This window comes from Medicago truncatula, chromosome 4 (genome assembly GCF_003473485.1).
Source record: "Medicago truncatula cultivar Jemalong A17 chromosome 4, MtrunA17r5.0-ANR, whole genome shotgun sequence".
NCBI lineage: Eukaryota > Viridiplantae > Streptophyta > Magnoliopsida > Fabales > Fabaceae > Medicago > Medicago truncatula.
This window is the reverse complement of record NC_053045.1, coordinates 10,386,262-10,403,704: the sequence shown is the minus strand read 5'-3', so window position 1 is coordinate 10,403,704 and position 17,443 is coordinate 10,386,262. Positions and strand designations below refer to the sequence as shown.

Below are 17,443 nucleotides of genomic sequence, written 5' to 3'. Positions count from 1 at the left end.
TTTTCTTTCTATCTATATATTAATTATGATGAGATTTTACAAATGTGTTATTTTTTTAAACAAAAAAAAAACTATAGGTGCCGGAGAAGGCAAACCATTCCAACTAAATTGACACCCTACAAATTTTACAATAACTCTTCCCTCCCTTACTCTCATTCTTTGAATTAAAATTATAAGAAAACCATTTTTAGCTATAATCACATAGCTACCCAACCTCCACAACTCAATTATTATAATCTCACTAGTTCTACCATAACTTTTTTATTTTTTATTTTTATTTTTCTTTTTATAATCCTAGAAATTATCCCATAAATAGAAAATTATTTGTCTTAATATACTATTTAGTTGTGTGTGTATTTTTCTTCATTCATTAACGTCATATGTTCAATAAGGTTACAATATACTAAAAGAATATTATAATTTATGATTTATTATACGATAAAGAATTCATATTTCCTCAAAAAATATAAAATATTAAAATATTGGATATTTTTAATTACAAAATTTTCTTATACACGAGAATATTGATTCGAACGAGCTCTGCAAATTTCTTACCTTCTACTACCTCCGTTCCTTTTTAATTGTCACATTTTGACATTTTACACAAACCAAGACAATCAACAATTGATACTACTTTCTCTTCAAAAAAAAAAAGAAACAATTGATACTACTTTTGATGCAAATGATCTTATTCATTTAATATCTCATTTAATATATTTCTCTCTCCGCAATAAATAACTAAGGACAATATATGTAAAATAAGATTTAATGTTGCATTGAACTTTAAAAGTGACAGTTAAATAGGAACAAAAAATTTCTCCAAAAGTGACACTTAAAAAGGAACTGAGGGAGTACCATTTAAAAAGTTTTTTTTTTTATCTTATTTTCATTTTACTATTCTACCCCTCTTCTACTTCATTTATTTTTTATTTAAGAGTGCCAGAGACATTATCTAAGTGGTTTATTTCCCTTATTTGTTACATTTATACCTTTTTATTTTCAGTATTAAAATAATGTAAAAAAAAAAGTATTAAAACAATTAACTTATATTCTTGTTTAAAAAAACTTATATTCTAAATTGAAAGCAAAATCAATATAACAAATATTTATATCAATATATTCTATAACATTTCTTTAAACTACAATAATTATCAATAATAAGTCAATAAAAATATCATTATATCTAGTCTTATTAGAATTATTAACATTTATCTTATATATAATGCATAGTAACTTAATTTCTCATGGTTTTTTAATAGTTTCTAAATTTCTCATTGTTTTTTTTAGTTTGTAATTAACTGTCGGTTAATACTAGTATCATTGTTTATAAGAAAAAATTATCATTATATTGTTTATAACAATCGTACTAATTTTTTTATAAAAAAAAAATCAATATTTACTACTATAAATGATAAAAATTCAGAAAAACTAAATATTATTATCCAACCGACGTTTTTGGTAAATTATAATATTTAGTCATTATTATTTTAAATGATAGAAATAAGTGTATCATAGAAATTGTCCTTTTTAATAGATTGTGTTGTTGATCTTAATTATAGTTTTATTAGTATGGCTGAGTTAAGGACCCGAATCCTCTATTGCCGCATGACGGTTTTGTACGATCTGAATCATTGATTTCTGTCAACTATAGGAATTTAGCAACACAAAGTAATTGATGGATGGTTCAGATAAAGAGCATGACGAAGACATGAGAGATCTTCTTTCATGAGACATTAATGTTATAAGATCTCCTTCCCGACCCACCCTAAGTTTTTTTGAGGGAAATCCTTAGACCTGTAATTGATCAGTTATGTTATGTTTGATTAACATTTGTCCCATATATTTTAATTCCTTTGTCTTAACTTTGTCTTATTAACCGATGAATCTAGAACTTATTTCTTAGAAGTTTTAAGGTTTGTGTGTTTATTTTAGCTTTTTAACCGCTTTCTTTTTTCATAAAAAAACGAGATAAAAGATATTATGATAACGTGATGAAAACTCAAAAAAATCAATTAAAATAAGAGTATATTGAGATAACCGATATAAAAACCCGATTAAATAAGAGTATATATTTCACTACATAATTGTAATTCATACAATGCCACAATAAGGGACTATTCAACAAGTCTAGTAAGAGGATAGAGCCATACATAGCATGAGCCTCCACCACTCTCATTTTTATTCTTAATAGCATTGAAGACACTCTCATATACTAATGAAAAGTTTGCATAATTTGAAGCTGCAACATCATCTTCAAGCCCTGATGCTGTAAATATGACCAACAAAAAAAATAATCAGCAACTATTAGAAAATAAACTAGTGAAGAAGCAATAGATTAGCAGTGATTTAATCTAAAACATAAAAACACAACAACAAAGAATATATTATAAAATATAAAAATATACTAAAAAACTGAACAAATAGTGTATATATAAAATTCTCTCAGAAAAAATATATAATTTTCTTAGTAAATGAAACAGTATATTCATAATATTATCCAAAAATTAAAAGTATGAATTAGTTCTATAAAAATTCAACAGTTATCACAATAGTCTATAATAGACTAAAATAACCACGAATTTGATAAGCAGTTGAATTTTTTATTTATTAAAGATAGAAAATTAAAGTGAAAATTATATAAAATTGTTGTGATCTGACTGAAAGGTCACGGGTTCAAGTCCTGAAAACAGCCTCTTGTGTAAAACAGGGTAAGGCTGCGTACAATACACCAAATGGTGGGACCCCTTCCCGGACCCTGCATATGCAGGAACTCTAGTGCACCGGGTTGCCCTTTTTAAAGATTGAAAATTAAAGTGAAAATTAGATAAACATACGTAGCACAGTTGGTAGAGGTACTGATCTTGTATGGAATGTTAACACCACATTTGCCAGGGAGAGCAGAAGCTGCAGCTGTATTCAAACCTGAAATAGCACCAGCTGCTTGTTTCAAGCAGTTGCATGCAGCCTGACGGTCAGGTGTGGTGGCGGCGGCACCGTTAAGTCTCTTGACTCCACCACAGCATGCTGGAGATGGACCAGGACCACCTTTAAGATATCCAATGCATGGACCAAGAGCACTAGTTACTGTTCCACATGAGATTGCAGCATCTGCCATAGGTGCAACAATCATGCACATCATCAAAACAATACATGCTACCTTCATGCTTGCCATTTTTTTTCTTAAAAGAAATTTTGTAAAGATAAATGTTTCTTTGTTTTTCTTTGTTGTTTGTTTGGTGAGTGTAAAGTGTAAGAGGGTGGAGGTTTATATAGAAGAAAGATGAGGTGGGATTTGGAATTTGGAGAAGGTGCGAAGATGAGCGGATAGCACTTGTGTACCATTATGTTATATAACATTAGCTAATTAAGGTGTGACATGTGACACACACTTTAAAAAACATATATTAAATAAAACATTTATAAAGTAACATTGGTATGTGGCACATTCTTGTTGGTCAATGTTATATAACATTGGTACCTTAATGGTATACAAGTGGTACCAAGATGAGCATAGTGATGGCTCTGTCGGTATTGGGTGGTTGCATGGTACAGTGCTCTATTATTATTTGACACTTGTCTCAATATCTTTCAATTTTAATTTAATACAACCGTGTGCTGTAAGATTTGATAATTTGATACTCACATCACATTCGACCCAGTGCCCAGGTTGATGATAATGGAATTTTTTTTTTTTTTGACCCTTTTGTCCAAAAAAAATATAAGTCTGGCCCCCTTTGAAAAAAAATTTCCAAAATGATCCAATTTTTTTTTTTTTTTTTGTCCTTTTGAAAAAATTTCAATTTTGCACTCAAGGGGAATGGAACCAGGCACATATGGATCATTGTCATTCAGTGTTATCACTAAGCCAATGTACATTTGATGTTAATTTTCGCATCTAATAATATATATACCCTTAAAATCTAAGCTCATGGGGCCCTATATTAATTTTTTTTATAAGACTTGTATTAAAAAACCAAAAATGATTTTTTTTTTTGAGGGAACAAAAATGAAAAATTGGATGGTTCATGCCTCATGGTGTATGAAACTGATTTAAAAAATGGTATATATATTATTTGATACGAAAATTAACATCAAATGTATATTGGTTTAGTGGTAACATTGAATGGCAATGACCCATATTCGCCTGGTTCGATTCCCTCTAGGTGCAAAATTGAAATTTTACGGCGAATCATTCTCGCCGTTTCAAATGGCGGGAATGAGGAAAAGGACAAAAACAAAATTGGGTCATTTTGAATTTTTTTTTTTTTCAAAGGAGGTCAGACTTGTATTTTTTTGGACAAAAGGGTCAGAAAAAAAAAATTCATGATAATGGACCCATACTCACATTCAAAAACTAAAAAGATTTGTTTGGGACTTTTGAAACTTAAAGGACCACTTTAAGAAAAATAAAAAACTTAAAGAACCTTTAAATGTATTTGACCTTAAAAATAAGAAGGTTAGATGACATCACACTTTACACTTGGTGGTAATGTCTTGCATTAAGTTATGGAAGACATTTACTTCACGCCTTGCCATTAAGAAACAGTAAGAACTCTACACATAAAAAATAGATGATCGTAAAGCACCCCAAACAAATTCATCTTGTAATTGAGAAAAAGAAATTGATAATTGAAGTTGTTGAGCCCCAAAGGGGGAGAAAATTTCATTAATTAAAGGGGTATTTCAACATCGAATATCATGATGAATGAGATCTGAGACAAAAATAATATCACAATTAGGGGGTATAGGGGACCAAATCGTGTACCTATTTTGATAAGAAAGTCAATTATCATCCCATATTTTAATTAGATGACCATCAGCTACTCTCCAAATATCAACTTTCTCAATAACGGCACACGAGCTTGCAATATACTTCTCCAGGTATAACGTGGGCAGTAACAAATCAAAGCTTTCAAGAAATGCAAAATACTTCTCGTCGTTGTGTATAATACGTCAACCTTGTTTAGACAACATGACAAGGTTAAACTAAATAAATGTTTTAAAGCCTATTCCACCCTTCTTTTTCTTCCTTACATAATGTCTCTCATTCGTTCCAATGAATTTTACGCTCACCTTGTTTGTTTCCCCACCAAAACTTACTAATCATGCCTTCAAATGCTCACATAAACCCATCAAAAGTATAAAAAAAAAAAAAAAAAAAAAACTCGTCACATAAGTAGAAATTGCTTGAACCACTGGTTTGATCAAAACTTCTCTCCCAACAGTTGATAGTAATTTTTCTTTCCAACCTTTCAGCTTCTTCCACACTCTATCTTGGACAAAATTGAAAACTTATTGCTTAGGTCTGCCAACAAAAGCAGGAAGCCCCCAAATACTTTTAATTACACGCAACAACTTTAATTTGCATCCAACCTTGGAACAAGATTTGACTATCATCAAGTACATTTCGGTCAAAAGTGATTTCATATTTATCCAAATTAATAAGTTAATCAGAAGCAGATTGGTAAATATCAAAAACTTCTTGAATACACATGTTTTTCCTTCCCTAATAATCTTCTTAGAAACCGAATTACGCAAGTTTTATTTAAACACAATTACAAATGAAAAATACTTAGGTACATGCATGTAAATGAGATAAATTTAGTCACATCATTTAGTGTTTTCTCTTTTACTTTTTTTTTTCATTTATTTGTTTAAAAAAAATTGTGTTTGTGACCAAATAAATATTTTTCTTACATGCAATCACTTTTTTCATATCATTCATAATAATATTGGTCATCCGATCTTAATGTGACAGTCTCAAAATAATAAATTTAAAAAAAAAACTATAATCTATAAAATATCGAGTTTACATTTGTACCATTTTATTTTAGCCAAACAATCACAAACGCATGAGTGAGCGACTTTGTGACTTGATGCATTTGACCTATTTTTATTATTTAAACGATTTTTTACTCCTTAGACTCGTTTATCATTTAAACACATTTTTTTACTTCTTAAGTAAATTTTAATTTTCCCCTTGTTGTCTCCTTTTATATTTTCTTAAGATAATGATACCTGAACAACTTTAATTTTCTAACATTCTTCCAACATTTTATTTTTCTCTTTATCTTTCATTCCATTACACATCAACACATGTAATCTATCACGTCACTTTTCTTTTTCTCTATCAAGATTTAAATTTGTAGGTGTCCATTATTTTTCTTTTCTTGATCAAATAAATATTTTTTTTTCTAGATTAAAACAATTAAAATTATTCTGACACTAACCATCTTGTTATGACTATTCAGATCGCTTTTAAATATTTGTTTTCAATGTTTTGAATTATTTTATCTCCGAAAATAGAAGATAATAAAAATATATGCAAAAATATATTGATTTGGGTGGTAGTTATGGGTAGCATTAAATGATTTATGGTACACGGGTCTCTTCTTGTTTTTTTTTTTTTGAGAGAACGGTCTCTTTTTGTTGGCAACTTGTCGCACTATCATTCGATTTTAATTTATTTCTATCGTATGTGTGTTATATTTGATGATAATGACTGTATGCCCCATGTATGACTATGTACCATACTAGTTCTTCTTTAAAAAAAGGAAATTTATCCTGTGTCTGCGGGACATTAGTTAAAATCTTTAAAGAATAACTTATCATAAAAATATGTGTAATCAATGTATCGGAAATCAAAATATTTGACTTTTTTATAAAATAATTTTTTCTTTTAGAATTTTAAAGAGTGTCTCGGGAATACTCGTTAACAAGACCCAAAAGAAAACATCTTTGTTTTATTTTTTCTTTCAATTTTATCTATATATAACCAACTAATTTATAAAGTAAAAGGGTATTAAAACATGAATTAAATTGGTTCAAATCAATTAATGAAAACAATAGGTTATAATTACATTATAACTCAAATAAATAAACAATACTTCCGTTTCTAAATATAAGTAAAATTAATTTTGTAGGTTCATTTAATTAATAATGTACGTGTTTCATAATATGAACTACATACATCATTAATTAAATAAACTTAAAAAATCAATTTTATTTATATTTAAAACGGAGGAAGTATATCTCAACTTATTATACATGCACCATGATTTATTGGAGGTTGCCGACCATACTGTTTGTCAGCAAAGCTAGCATAGTTATAATCACGGCACCGAATTCATAATGCCGTATATAGTATCGGGGGCCTACCATGGTACCCATTCAAATACATTCCCTTAAAAAAGAATCAAATACAAACTTGGGGTATTTGGCTAACTTATTGTAATTTTTTAGGTAGACAAAGTGGCAATAATCCTAAATTCAATTGGTAAAATATTAAAATGGAGAATTTACTGTTAGATCGGTGATCATAGGTCATGTTACGTTATTTTTAGTATGTTTTTGAATCAGTTTAGTAGATAATTGAGTTACTATCGAAGAGTTTTAGAGAAATTGCACATGGTATGAGGGATATTTTATATTGTTTTCAATTGAGTCATGTAATTATTTTTCACCTTTAAACCATAAATTTTTATAGGCGTTTTGAATATTTTATTGATAACTCATGTAATTCGACAAACAAGACAGAAAGTTTTGGAAGAGATGAAATGAAGATTATCAAAATTATATAAGTTTTTAAGACATTAAAGTGGGAAAAGTCTTTACCAAGTCCCAAGAACAAATCAAAGAAAGAAAACACTTGAAAAACAGTGAAAAATTGCATTTTTCGCACATCAGCAGTGTTTTACGCCCAAACGCATGGAACAGAGAGCTAAATCTCTCTTATACATTGATCATGTGCCTTGCGCATGTTGTTGCGTGCTACAAGTTGGATGAAAAAGCCTATAACTTGAACTCAAACCCAATTGAAAATATGCCTATAAATAGATTATCTTCCAAACACAAATGTTCATTCAAAACATGTGGTTCAAGAGGAAGGTTGGAACTAGAAGCATCAAGGAGGAGTCTCAAAGCTCCTCAACTTTTGTTTTTATAGTATGTTTTATTTCTATCTGATTACGTCTTTTGTAAGATGAACTTCTATTTATTTGTTAGATTTTATTTAATGCACTTCTTTTATTCGGTTATGATGAGTTATGTGTAATTTTCATATGTTTCAAGCTCATAGCCTTCATGCACTAGTGAGTGTGAAATACCTAGCCATGCGATATAACTTTGATCTGGTTATGATTGAAGTCTTGCTTAATTCGACATTGTTGTATATGAATTTTATTATAATGTCTTTAATTTAATTAGAGAACGTTAGGGTCTGCTTTTAGGTTATAAGCTTCATGTGCGATGTGGTTCCTTAAAATGACAATTTTGGAATTTCAACGTTTGTCTCATTTCAATTATTTGTGAAAGTGTAAGTTTCATAATTAAATAACGATATCTATGTGTATGAAACCCTAAAAAATTGACGACCATTTACCGTATTGCACGTATGACTTTTAGGGTGATGAGGAGCAACATGACATATGGATGGATGATATCCAACGAACCTAACCACTTAGATATGATACTTACTTCATAATTTGTTATCGTATTTTTAGGATAGATTTATTTTCAATTTATCTTTTAGGGATTAGGGTAGTTATTTGTTTTCCTTTTCTTTAGATAAATTATCTTATTACACCAAAAAATATGCATCTTGGTTCCGAACCTAATTACAACAACACTGCTTAAAATACAATCTAAATGGTTGTGAATCCATTCATAATACATACAAGGATTTGAAGTACATTTAGCTAAAAATCTTTTCCAAAAACCACATTTGATATTATCAACGACCACCATTGTGACTTCCTTAGAAGAAAATTTATGAGTTTTGAGCACACCAAATTGCCCAAATTATTGAATGCAAACACCACCTGTTACCAAGTAGAGGCCTTTCTAGGATTTGCATCGATGAGCAACCCAAGATAAACAAATGGAAGAGTTTTACAATTAAGAAAAGATGCCGTTAGAGAGACGAAAATTTCAAACACCGGTTTACCAATAAAAAAGTGTCGTCTGCATATTGTAGGTGTGAAACTTCTTGACTTTCGACAATAAAGAAACCCAAACTCACTGCTTTATTCGTTAGACCACCAAGCCCCTCCGCCACCAAAAGAAAAAGAAAAGGTGCCAACATACCACCTAACCCAAACTAGTTATTGCATTGAAGAGATGGGAGAGTGGGTCAATGGGCACCGGAGCTTGAAATTTAAGTGGCAGAGAGAGTTTTTGTGTGGGTGGAAGCTTATGCATCTAGGAAGTACCACTCAATGGATTGTGGGATGATCACTACTTTTATTTTTCCCCCTTGCTTAGGGTAATGTATTTCTTGTACTTGTATCCAACCCTTATTGAATAAAAATTCTCTTTTGCCAAGTGTATTATTGATTAATGTTATGCATTTTAAGTCAATATCTTGATTTTATTAGAGACAATTTCTAGATTCTTGTAAAAAAAAATTAAATAAAAAAAATCTCTTTGCCGTTAAATCAATCGAAATATTTGAATTAACTAGAATTTTCCATTTTAATTTGCTTAGAATTTTCTATTACATAAAGACACTCTAATATGAAAATATGCCTCCATATTTTTAGGAAAGGTATGTGGCAAACTCTATTGTAAAAGCTAAAGATGATCTCGAATTTTTGAGGTTGTCTCGAATTTTATTTCCTTTGTCTTACTAGTAGATAGATCTTGAACAAGTATCCATTCATAAAATAATTAGAAAAGGCATCACATTTCCTATTTTTTAAAGAAACAATATTTGTACCGCCATTTTATGTTAATTGTTTGGACAACTTGTTTCTATATTCTCATTGCTCTCTCTCTCCATTGTTTTTATCACAAAAGAAAAAGGAAGAAAATATTGTTCTAAAATAACTGTACAGATATCATTTCTTCTTTTACTAATCCATTTGTTTATATATAAGAAAGAATAAAATTATTGCATTCTTTTTTCAACAAATTATTAACGTGATGAATACTCAGAAATTCAGAAACTCAAATTAAAATAAGAGTAATGAGATAACCAGGAGAAAATCCAATTAAAATATTTTACTATGTAAATTGATACAAGTCTTGTACAAGAGGATAGGGCCATATATAAGATGAGCCTTCACCACTCTCATTTTTATTCTTAATAGCATTAATGACACTCTCATATACTTTGGAGCTGCAACATCATCTTCAAGCCCTGATGCTGTAACCAAGAAGAAAAAAAATAGTCAGCAATTGTTGTCGTTACTCTTCAAAATACTAGACCTCTTGAAAAATCAAAATATTATTTGTAAATATGTAATGTTATTATATGTTATGAATACTAGACCTCTAGAAAAATGAGAATAGTGATGCCATTTGCTTAGTGCATATAGGCTCTGTTGGTAACCGTTGGTATGGTATGCATGGTACATTGCTCAATTATATTGGACACTTGTCTCATTATCATTCAATTTTAATTCAATACTACCGTGAGCTGTTTGATTTGATGATAATAATGGACCATACTCACATTCGACCTAGTGCCCATGTGGATTGTATGACTCTCTACTATGTGTACTGGTTCTTCCTTTTGAAATAGCCTCTTAGAAACTGAACCACAAATGTTGCATATATTAAGCATTATATTTATTAAATGAGTTAAGTTCAGAGGAACTAAACACTTGTATATAAATGAGATAAATTTAGTCACATTATTTAAGTGTTTTGCCAATTAATTTTTTCCCTTTATGTGTGTTTAAAATAAAATTATGTGTTTGTGATCAAATAAATATTTTTCTTACCTGCAATCACTTTTTTTACATCAATCATGACAATATCGCTCATTAAATCATGATGTGATTGTCTCGAAACAATAAATTTTTAAAAAATTATGATCCATAAAATACCGAGTTTAAATTTGTACCATGTGATTTTAATCGAATGGTCACAAACACATGAATAAGTGACTATTGATTTGATGACTACAGCAGACCGAGATCCCACTTTTACGGCTCTTTATGTTTTATTATTCAAACACATTTTTTTTACTCTTCAAGCTCTTTATGTTTTATCATTTAGGGTGTGTTTGGTTTGCAAAATAGTAAGTACTGGACAGAACAGTACAAGATAGAACAGCACAACACAAGGCATAACAGCACAGGACAAATTTGTATGGCATTGAATAATTTTATGTTTTATACGATTTTTGGAGGACGAAATGCTATTTTGGTATTTTAGACAACTTGTACGTAGGACAAAAAGTTGTACTGTGGTTTGGTGAGGACAAAAAGTTGAGTTTTTGTCCTGTCCATTGCATCTAGTTTGTCTTGTACCTGAAACAGTTTTACAAATCAAACACTGGACAACTGAAGTTGTCCTGTCCTATCCTTCATGTTTTAGCAAATCAAACGCACCCTTAAACACATGTTTTGCTCTTTATGTAAATTTCGATTTTTTTCTTATTGTCTCCTCTTCTATGTTTTTAGGGTAATGATATCTGAACAACTTTGTTTTTCTAACATTCTTTTAATACTTCATTTTTTTTCTTTATCTCTTTATTCCATCGCACCAACATATGAAATCTATCCTATCACTTTTCTCTCTCTCAAAATTTAGAATAGGTTTCTAGAGAGTTATGATCCTCTCTATTTAGAATAGGCTTCTTGGTGTTTATAGATTATTTTTCTTTTCTTGATCAACTTTAAATGTATCATCACATGACAAATAAATACATTCTAACACTAACCATATTTTTATGACTATGCAAATCGGTTTTAAATATTTGTTTTACATTTTTTGAATTGATTTTATCTCAGAAAAAAAAAAGATAAAAAAAATATTGTCAAAAAAAAAAGATAAAAAAATATATGCTAGATAAAATATATAGATTTTTTGTTATTAACTAAAATATATAGATTTGGGTGGTAGTTGTGGGTTATATTAAATGATTTATGGTACACGGTCTCTTCTTATTGGCAACTTGTCCTATCATTCGATTTTAATGTATTTCTTTCGTATGTGCTATATTTGATGATAATGACTGATAATTGTTTGTTATGTGAAAGAGAGTGCGTAAAAAAATAAGAATTTGTTGGAGAAAAAGATAATAACTGATAATTGTTTGTTACGAGAGAAAGATAACATATTAAATTTATTAGAAAGATAAAGTGTGTGCAAAAAATAGGAATTTATTAGTGGATTAAAATGAGGATATAATAGGAAGAAAATGTGAAAAATACACATCGCTATTTTGGTGTTAATTTTCTAAAAGACATTTAAAAAGGAACGGAGGGAGTAATTTTTTTTGAGGAATATGTACTTTACTAGTTCTTCCTTAACAACAAATTCTTTATTTTAATTTTTTTTATCTATATACCATCAACTCATTTATGTGGTAAAAGTGAATTAAGACGTGAATTAAATTGTTTGAAATCAATTCATGAGAATATTTGTATTAAATATGTTTATAATTACTATTGTTTTTACAAATTTATCCTTCAAGAGAGAGAGTTGATTTATGTTTTCAACATGTTATTTATTGCTGATTGAAGAAAAAGATGAATAATAAATAAGGGCATGTATGTAAATAAATAATTAATGTAGTTAGAAATAGCAAAGGGGTCTTATAAAAAGGGACAAAAAAAATTCTCAAAAGGGTCTTATATTACCTAAATAATATATCTGAACTTATGCATGCATCATGATTTATTTGAAGGTTGCCGACCATACTGTTTGTCGGGTAAATAGGAACTGGAAAATAGATGAAATTTTTAAATGTAGCTAACCGATTTAATTTATACATTTTAAATCGGGTCAAATGAAACACTTATTAAATCGGCCACCTACAAATCGGAAATAGAACCGATTTAAAAAGTCTTTTTCACCTGATTTAAAAAGTGTTTTCTGCACTGGTGACCATTAGGTATTTTATAATCACAGCACCAAATTCATAATGCCATATAGTCGGGGGCCTACCATGTTTTGCTACCCTTTTAAATACAAACTCTGGTTATTTGGCAAGAATAAAGATAGGTTGACACCCTTAATATGTACACCCTTTTGTACCGCTATGAAAAAATTCAGTTAACTAAATATATGGTCTGCGTGACCACATTTTTTCAGTTGCGTGACCACTATTTAGAAGCTGAAAAATGTAGTCACGCAACTCAAATGCGCGTGACCACTATTTTTCCATTTAGTTAACCAAATAATTTATGGAAAAAAAATGGTCACGCAACTAAAAAAAAATGTGGTCACACAGACCATATACTTGGTTAACTTAAAATTTCTAGAGTGGTACAAATAGGTTTACACATTAAGAACCCAGTTTTGGCACCCTTTCAAATACAAACCCGGGCTATTTGGCAAACTTGTCGTAGTTTTTTTAGATAGACAAAGTGATAATAACCTTTAAATTTTGGTTACGGTATCAAAAGCAACCATTTTGATATTTTATCAATTGAGTTGGGATTAACAGGCAACCGGATAAAATTTTTATTTGATAATACAATAACTCGTTTCTTTGTTGTTGTATAAATATGTGTGATGGTTTTTCATTAACTCTGAACAACCACATATAAATACTTGAATACTTCCTATGTTTAAAAATAAATTTCTTTTAAGGTTTTTACACACATATATTAAGAAATATAGTGATGAAAAAAATAATTGTTATTTTATCAAATTATCCTTGTTATTTATTGGTTAGTTTTCCTTTAAAGTAAAAATAATACTTTGAAAGTAGTGTGCATAGTATTAATTGGTGGGTACAATCAGAGGCGGAGCCACCCCCATCTTGCCTGAGCACTAACCCAGGCTTAGCTCAAACTTTCTTTGTAGCAAGTCCAGCCATTACAAGAACTTTAAATGCAGTCTGTTTAATTTCTCTTGAATTTAGATTGGAGCAAGACTTACATGGGCACAAACACAAATAAGTAAGAGTTGGACACACTCACATAAATGAAGGAAAATAAATGAAAAGAATTTAGTCACCTCATGCAATTATTTTCTCTTTTATTTATTTTTTCCATTTATGAGTGTGTGCCTAAACCTTTTTTATTTGTGTTTGTGACCAAGTTTGCATTTCTCGTTAGATTGATTATTATTTTGACTTAGTACAGTTTGAAGCTAAGTTTGAGGTTGCTCTTTTAAATTAACAACATTTTAAGTTTGAGGTGGGGTACCAGTAGAACTTATTTATCAAAAAGAAAAAGAAAAAGTGGATTGTCATGGGTTTACACAAAAATAGAAAAAAAAATCAATAGCCAAAAACATCACTAACTTGGTCTCTTTAAAAGAAGTTTATTTATGTTGTTGAAAACGATAAATAGTTCAACTTAGTTCCCATCTTGTTTTTTACTTTTAACGAAGGAAGGTTGACAACACATCAATATTTAGTATGAATTCCTAGGTTGATAATGTAACTCCAAGGTTCTACTGGAAAACAGATGAACTTTTTAAATGTGGCTAACCGATTTAATTTATACATTTTAAATCAGGTCAAATGAAACACTTATTAAATCGGCCACCTATAAATCGGATACAAAACCGATTTAAAAATTCTTTTTCACCTGATTTAAAAAGTGTTTTCTGCACTAGTGACCATTATGTATTTTATAATCACAACACCAAATTCATAATGCCATATAGTCGGGGGCCTACCATGTTTTGGTACCCTTTCAAATACAAACTCTGGTTATTTGGTAAGAATAAAGATAGGTTGACACCCTTAATATGTACACCCTTTTGTACCACTATGAAAAATTTCAGTTAATTAAATATATGGTTTGCGTTACCACATTTTTTCAGTTGCGTGACCACTATTTAGAAGCTAAAAAATGTAGTCACGCAACTCAAATGTGCGTGACCTCTATTTTTCCATTTAGTTAACCAAATAATTTATGAAAAAAAAAATTGGTCACGCAACTAAAAAAAATGTGGTCACACAGACCATATATTTGGTTAACTTAAAATTTCTAGAGTGGTACAAATAGGTTTACACATTAAGAACCTAGTTTTGGTACCCTTTCAAATACAAGCCTGGACTATTTGGCAAACTTATCGTAGTTTTTTTAGATAGACAAAGTGATAATAACCTTTGAATTTTGGTTACGGTATCTAAAGCAACCATTTTGATATTTTACCAATTGAGTTGGGATTAACGGGCAACCGGATACAATTTTTATTTGATAATACAATAACTAGTTTCTTTGTTGTTGTACAAATATGTGTGATGGTTTTTGATTAACTCTGAACAACCACATATAAATACTTCCTATGTTTAAAAATGAATTTCTTTTAAGGTTTTTACACACATATATTAAGAAATATAATGATGAAAAAAATAATGGTTATTTTATCAAATTATCCTTGTTATTTAAAGTAAAAGTAATACTTTGAAAGTAGTGTGCATAGTATTAATTGGTCGGTATAATAAGAGAAATAATATTAATTGGTGCATATATAGTTTTATTTTTTAAGCCAACATACTTGCTATTTTATTAGAGAAATAATATTTGTACTTTCATTTTATCCTAAATTTTAGGATAACTTACTCCTATATTCTCATTGTTTTGGTTGAAAGAATATATTGTTTTAAAATAGTTGTATAAATATTATTTCTTCTTTTTCTAATTTTTTTTTTATATACAAGAAAGATTAAAATTCTTGAATTATTATTTCAACTAATTATTAACGTGATGAATACTCCGAAAGTCAGAAACTCAAGTTAAAATAAGAGTAATGAGATAACAAGGAGAAAATCCAATTAAAATATTTCACTATGTAAATTGATACAAGTCTTGTACAAGAGGATAGGGCCACCACATATAAGATGAACCTCCATCACACTCATTCTTATTCTTAATAGCATTAAATTGCACTCTCAGGAGCAGTTACCATAATCTTGGAGCCGTAACATCATCTTCAAGCCCTGATACTGTAAATATCACCAACAAAAAAAACAAGTCAGTAATACAATTAATAATATAAAATATTTTTCAACAAAATATGTTAGAAAAATATCCTTAAGAATTTTTTTTTATAAAGTTATACACTAGAAAACAAGACAGCGTATATTATAATAGAGTTATGCCGACAAAGACCCTAAAGACATTGTTTAAAGAATATAAAAAAAAAAAAAAAAATTGTCTTGAAAATACAAGTCAAACATGCTCTTAGGGCATTTGTTAGCGTTTTTCATTAAAATATACTTGTTTAATCTGATCTATAAACAGATATTCGAAAATCAAAATATTATTTGCTAATATTTTATGTTATTATAATTTATGAATACTAGACCACTTGAAAAATGAAAATAAAAAAGTGAAAGTTTAAAGTTAGATGATGAACATACGTAGCACAGTTGGTGGAGGTACTGATCTTGTATGGAATGTTAACACCACATTTGCCAGGGAGAGCAGAAGCTGCAGCGGTATTCAAACCTGAAATAGCACCAGCTGCTTGTTTCAAGCAGTTGCATGCAGCCTGACGGTCAGGTGTGGTGGCGGCGGCACCGTTAAGTCTCTTGACTCCACCACAGCATGCTGGAGATGGACCAGGACCACCTTTAAGATATCCAATGCATGGACCAAGAGCACTAGTTACTGTTCCACATGAGATTGCAGCATCTGCCATAGGTGCAACAATCATGCACATCATCAAAACAACACATGCTACCTTCATGCTTGCCATTTTTTTCCTTAAAATAAAATTTTGTAAAGATAAATGTTTCTTTGTTTTTCTTTGGTTGTTTGTTTTGTGAGTATAAGTGTAAGAGGGTGGAGGTTTATATAGAAAAAAAGATGAGGTGGGATTTGGAATTTGGAGAAGGTGGGAAGATGAGCATAGTGATGGCATTTGCTTAGTGCATATGGCTCTCTATTATTATTGGACACTTGTCTCATTATCATTCAATTTTAATTTAATACAACCGTGTGCTGTAAGATTTGATAATAATGATGGACCCCATTCTCACACTCGACCTAGTGCTATTGTATTTTTTTTTTTTTTTTTTTAAGAAGTTAAAATGGAATATATTTACTAGTATAAGGTGTACTAAAGAAAAACAACACATTCAAACAATATTTACAAAAAGAACCTGTACATGAACAAGAAAGAAAAAACTCTTAGCCTGTGACAGCATAGTGAACGGACTAAGCCACCAGCCATGATAATTGAAGGGAAGTGTAACGAATTTCGCCTTCAACCACCTAAAAGCAAGAGACTTGATCTTATCCACCACCTGAATAACAGAGCAGTCTTTATTATTAAACAGCATGTTATTTCTTTCTTTCCAAATTTTCCAAACCCTAACAAACCATATGATGTGAGAGATTGAGCGCGCTTCTTTGCAATTCCACCACTAATACTGAACCTGTTAAAGTGAGCCGACACCTGAGCTGGCACAACCGCAGAGATGCCAAGCCAGCTATAAATAAAGTGCCAAACTAACCGAAAAGTATTACAATGTAAAAATAAGTGCTATGATGATTCAACTGAATCACAACCTGCCACACGAAAC

The 17,443-nt window shown here is 29.9% G+C and overlaps 2 protein-coding genes across 4 annotated transcripts; both read right to left on the bottom strand.

Moving 5' to 3' along the window:
• Positions 1–2,028: 2,028 nt before the first annotated feature.
• On the bottom strand, positions 2,029–3,225 carry LOC11423089 (non-specific lipid-transfer protein). The gene is made up of 2 exons (XM_024781667.2): positions 2,835–3,225; positions 2,029–2,266 (listed from the first exon to the last, which is right to left on the bottom strand). Exons 1-2 carry the CDS (start codon positions 3,170–3,172, stop codon positions 2,254–2,256), a joined length of 351 nt encoding a protein of 116 aa, XP_024637435.2. The 5' UTR covers positions 3,173–3,225; the 3' UTR covers positions 2,029–2,253.
• LOC11425012 (non-specific lipid-transfer protein) lies at positions 2,132–16,687 on the bottom strand. Of its 3 annotated transcripts, none has more exons than XM_039833783.1 (2): positions 16,277–16,687; positions 2,132–2,266 (listed from the first exon to the last, which is right to left on the bottom strand). In XM_039833783.1, exons 1-2 carry the CDS (start codon positions 16,612–16,614, stop codon positions 2,254–2,256), a joined length of 351 nt encoding a protein of 116 aa, XP_039689717.1. In that variant the 5' UTR covers positions 16,615–16,687; the 3' UTR covers positions 2,132–2,253. The 3 variants fall into 3 exon arrangements, with proteins under 3 accessions (XP_039689717.1, XP_024637315.2, XP_003605266.2); XM_024781547.2 differs by lacking the exon at positions 2,132–2,266 and adding an exon at positions 10,100–10,144; XM_003605218.4 differs by lacking the exon at positions 2,132–2,266 and adding an exon at positions 15,665–15,859 and having other exon boundaries at positions 16,277–16,684.
• Between the last annotated feature and the right edge of the window lie 756 nt (positions 16,688–17,443).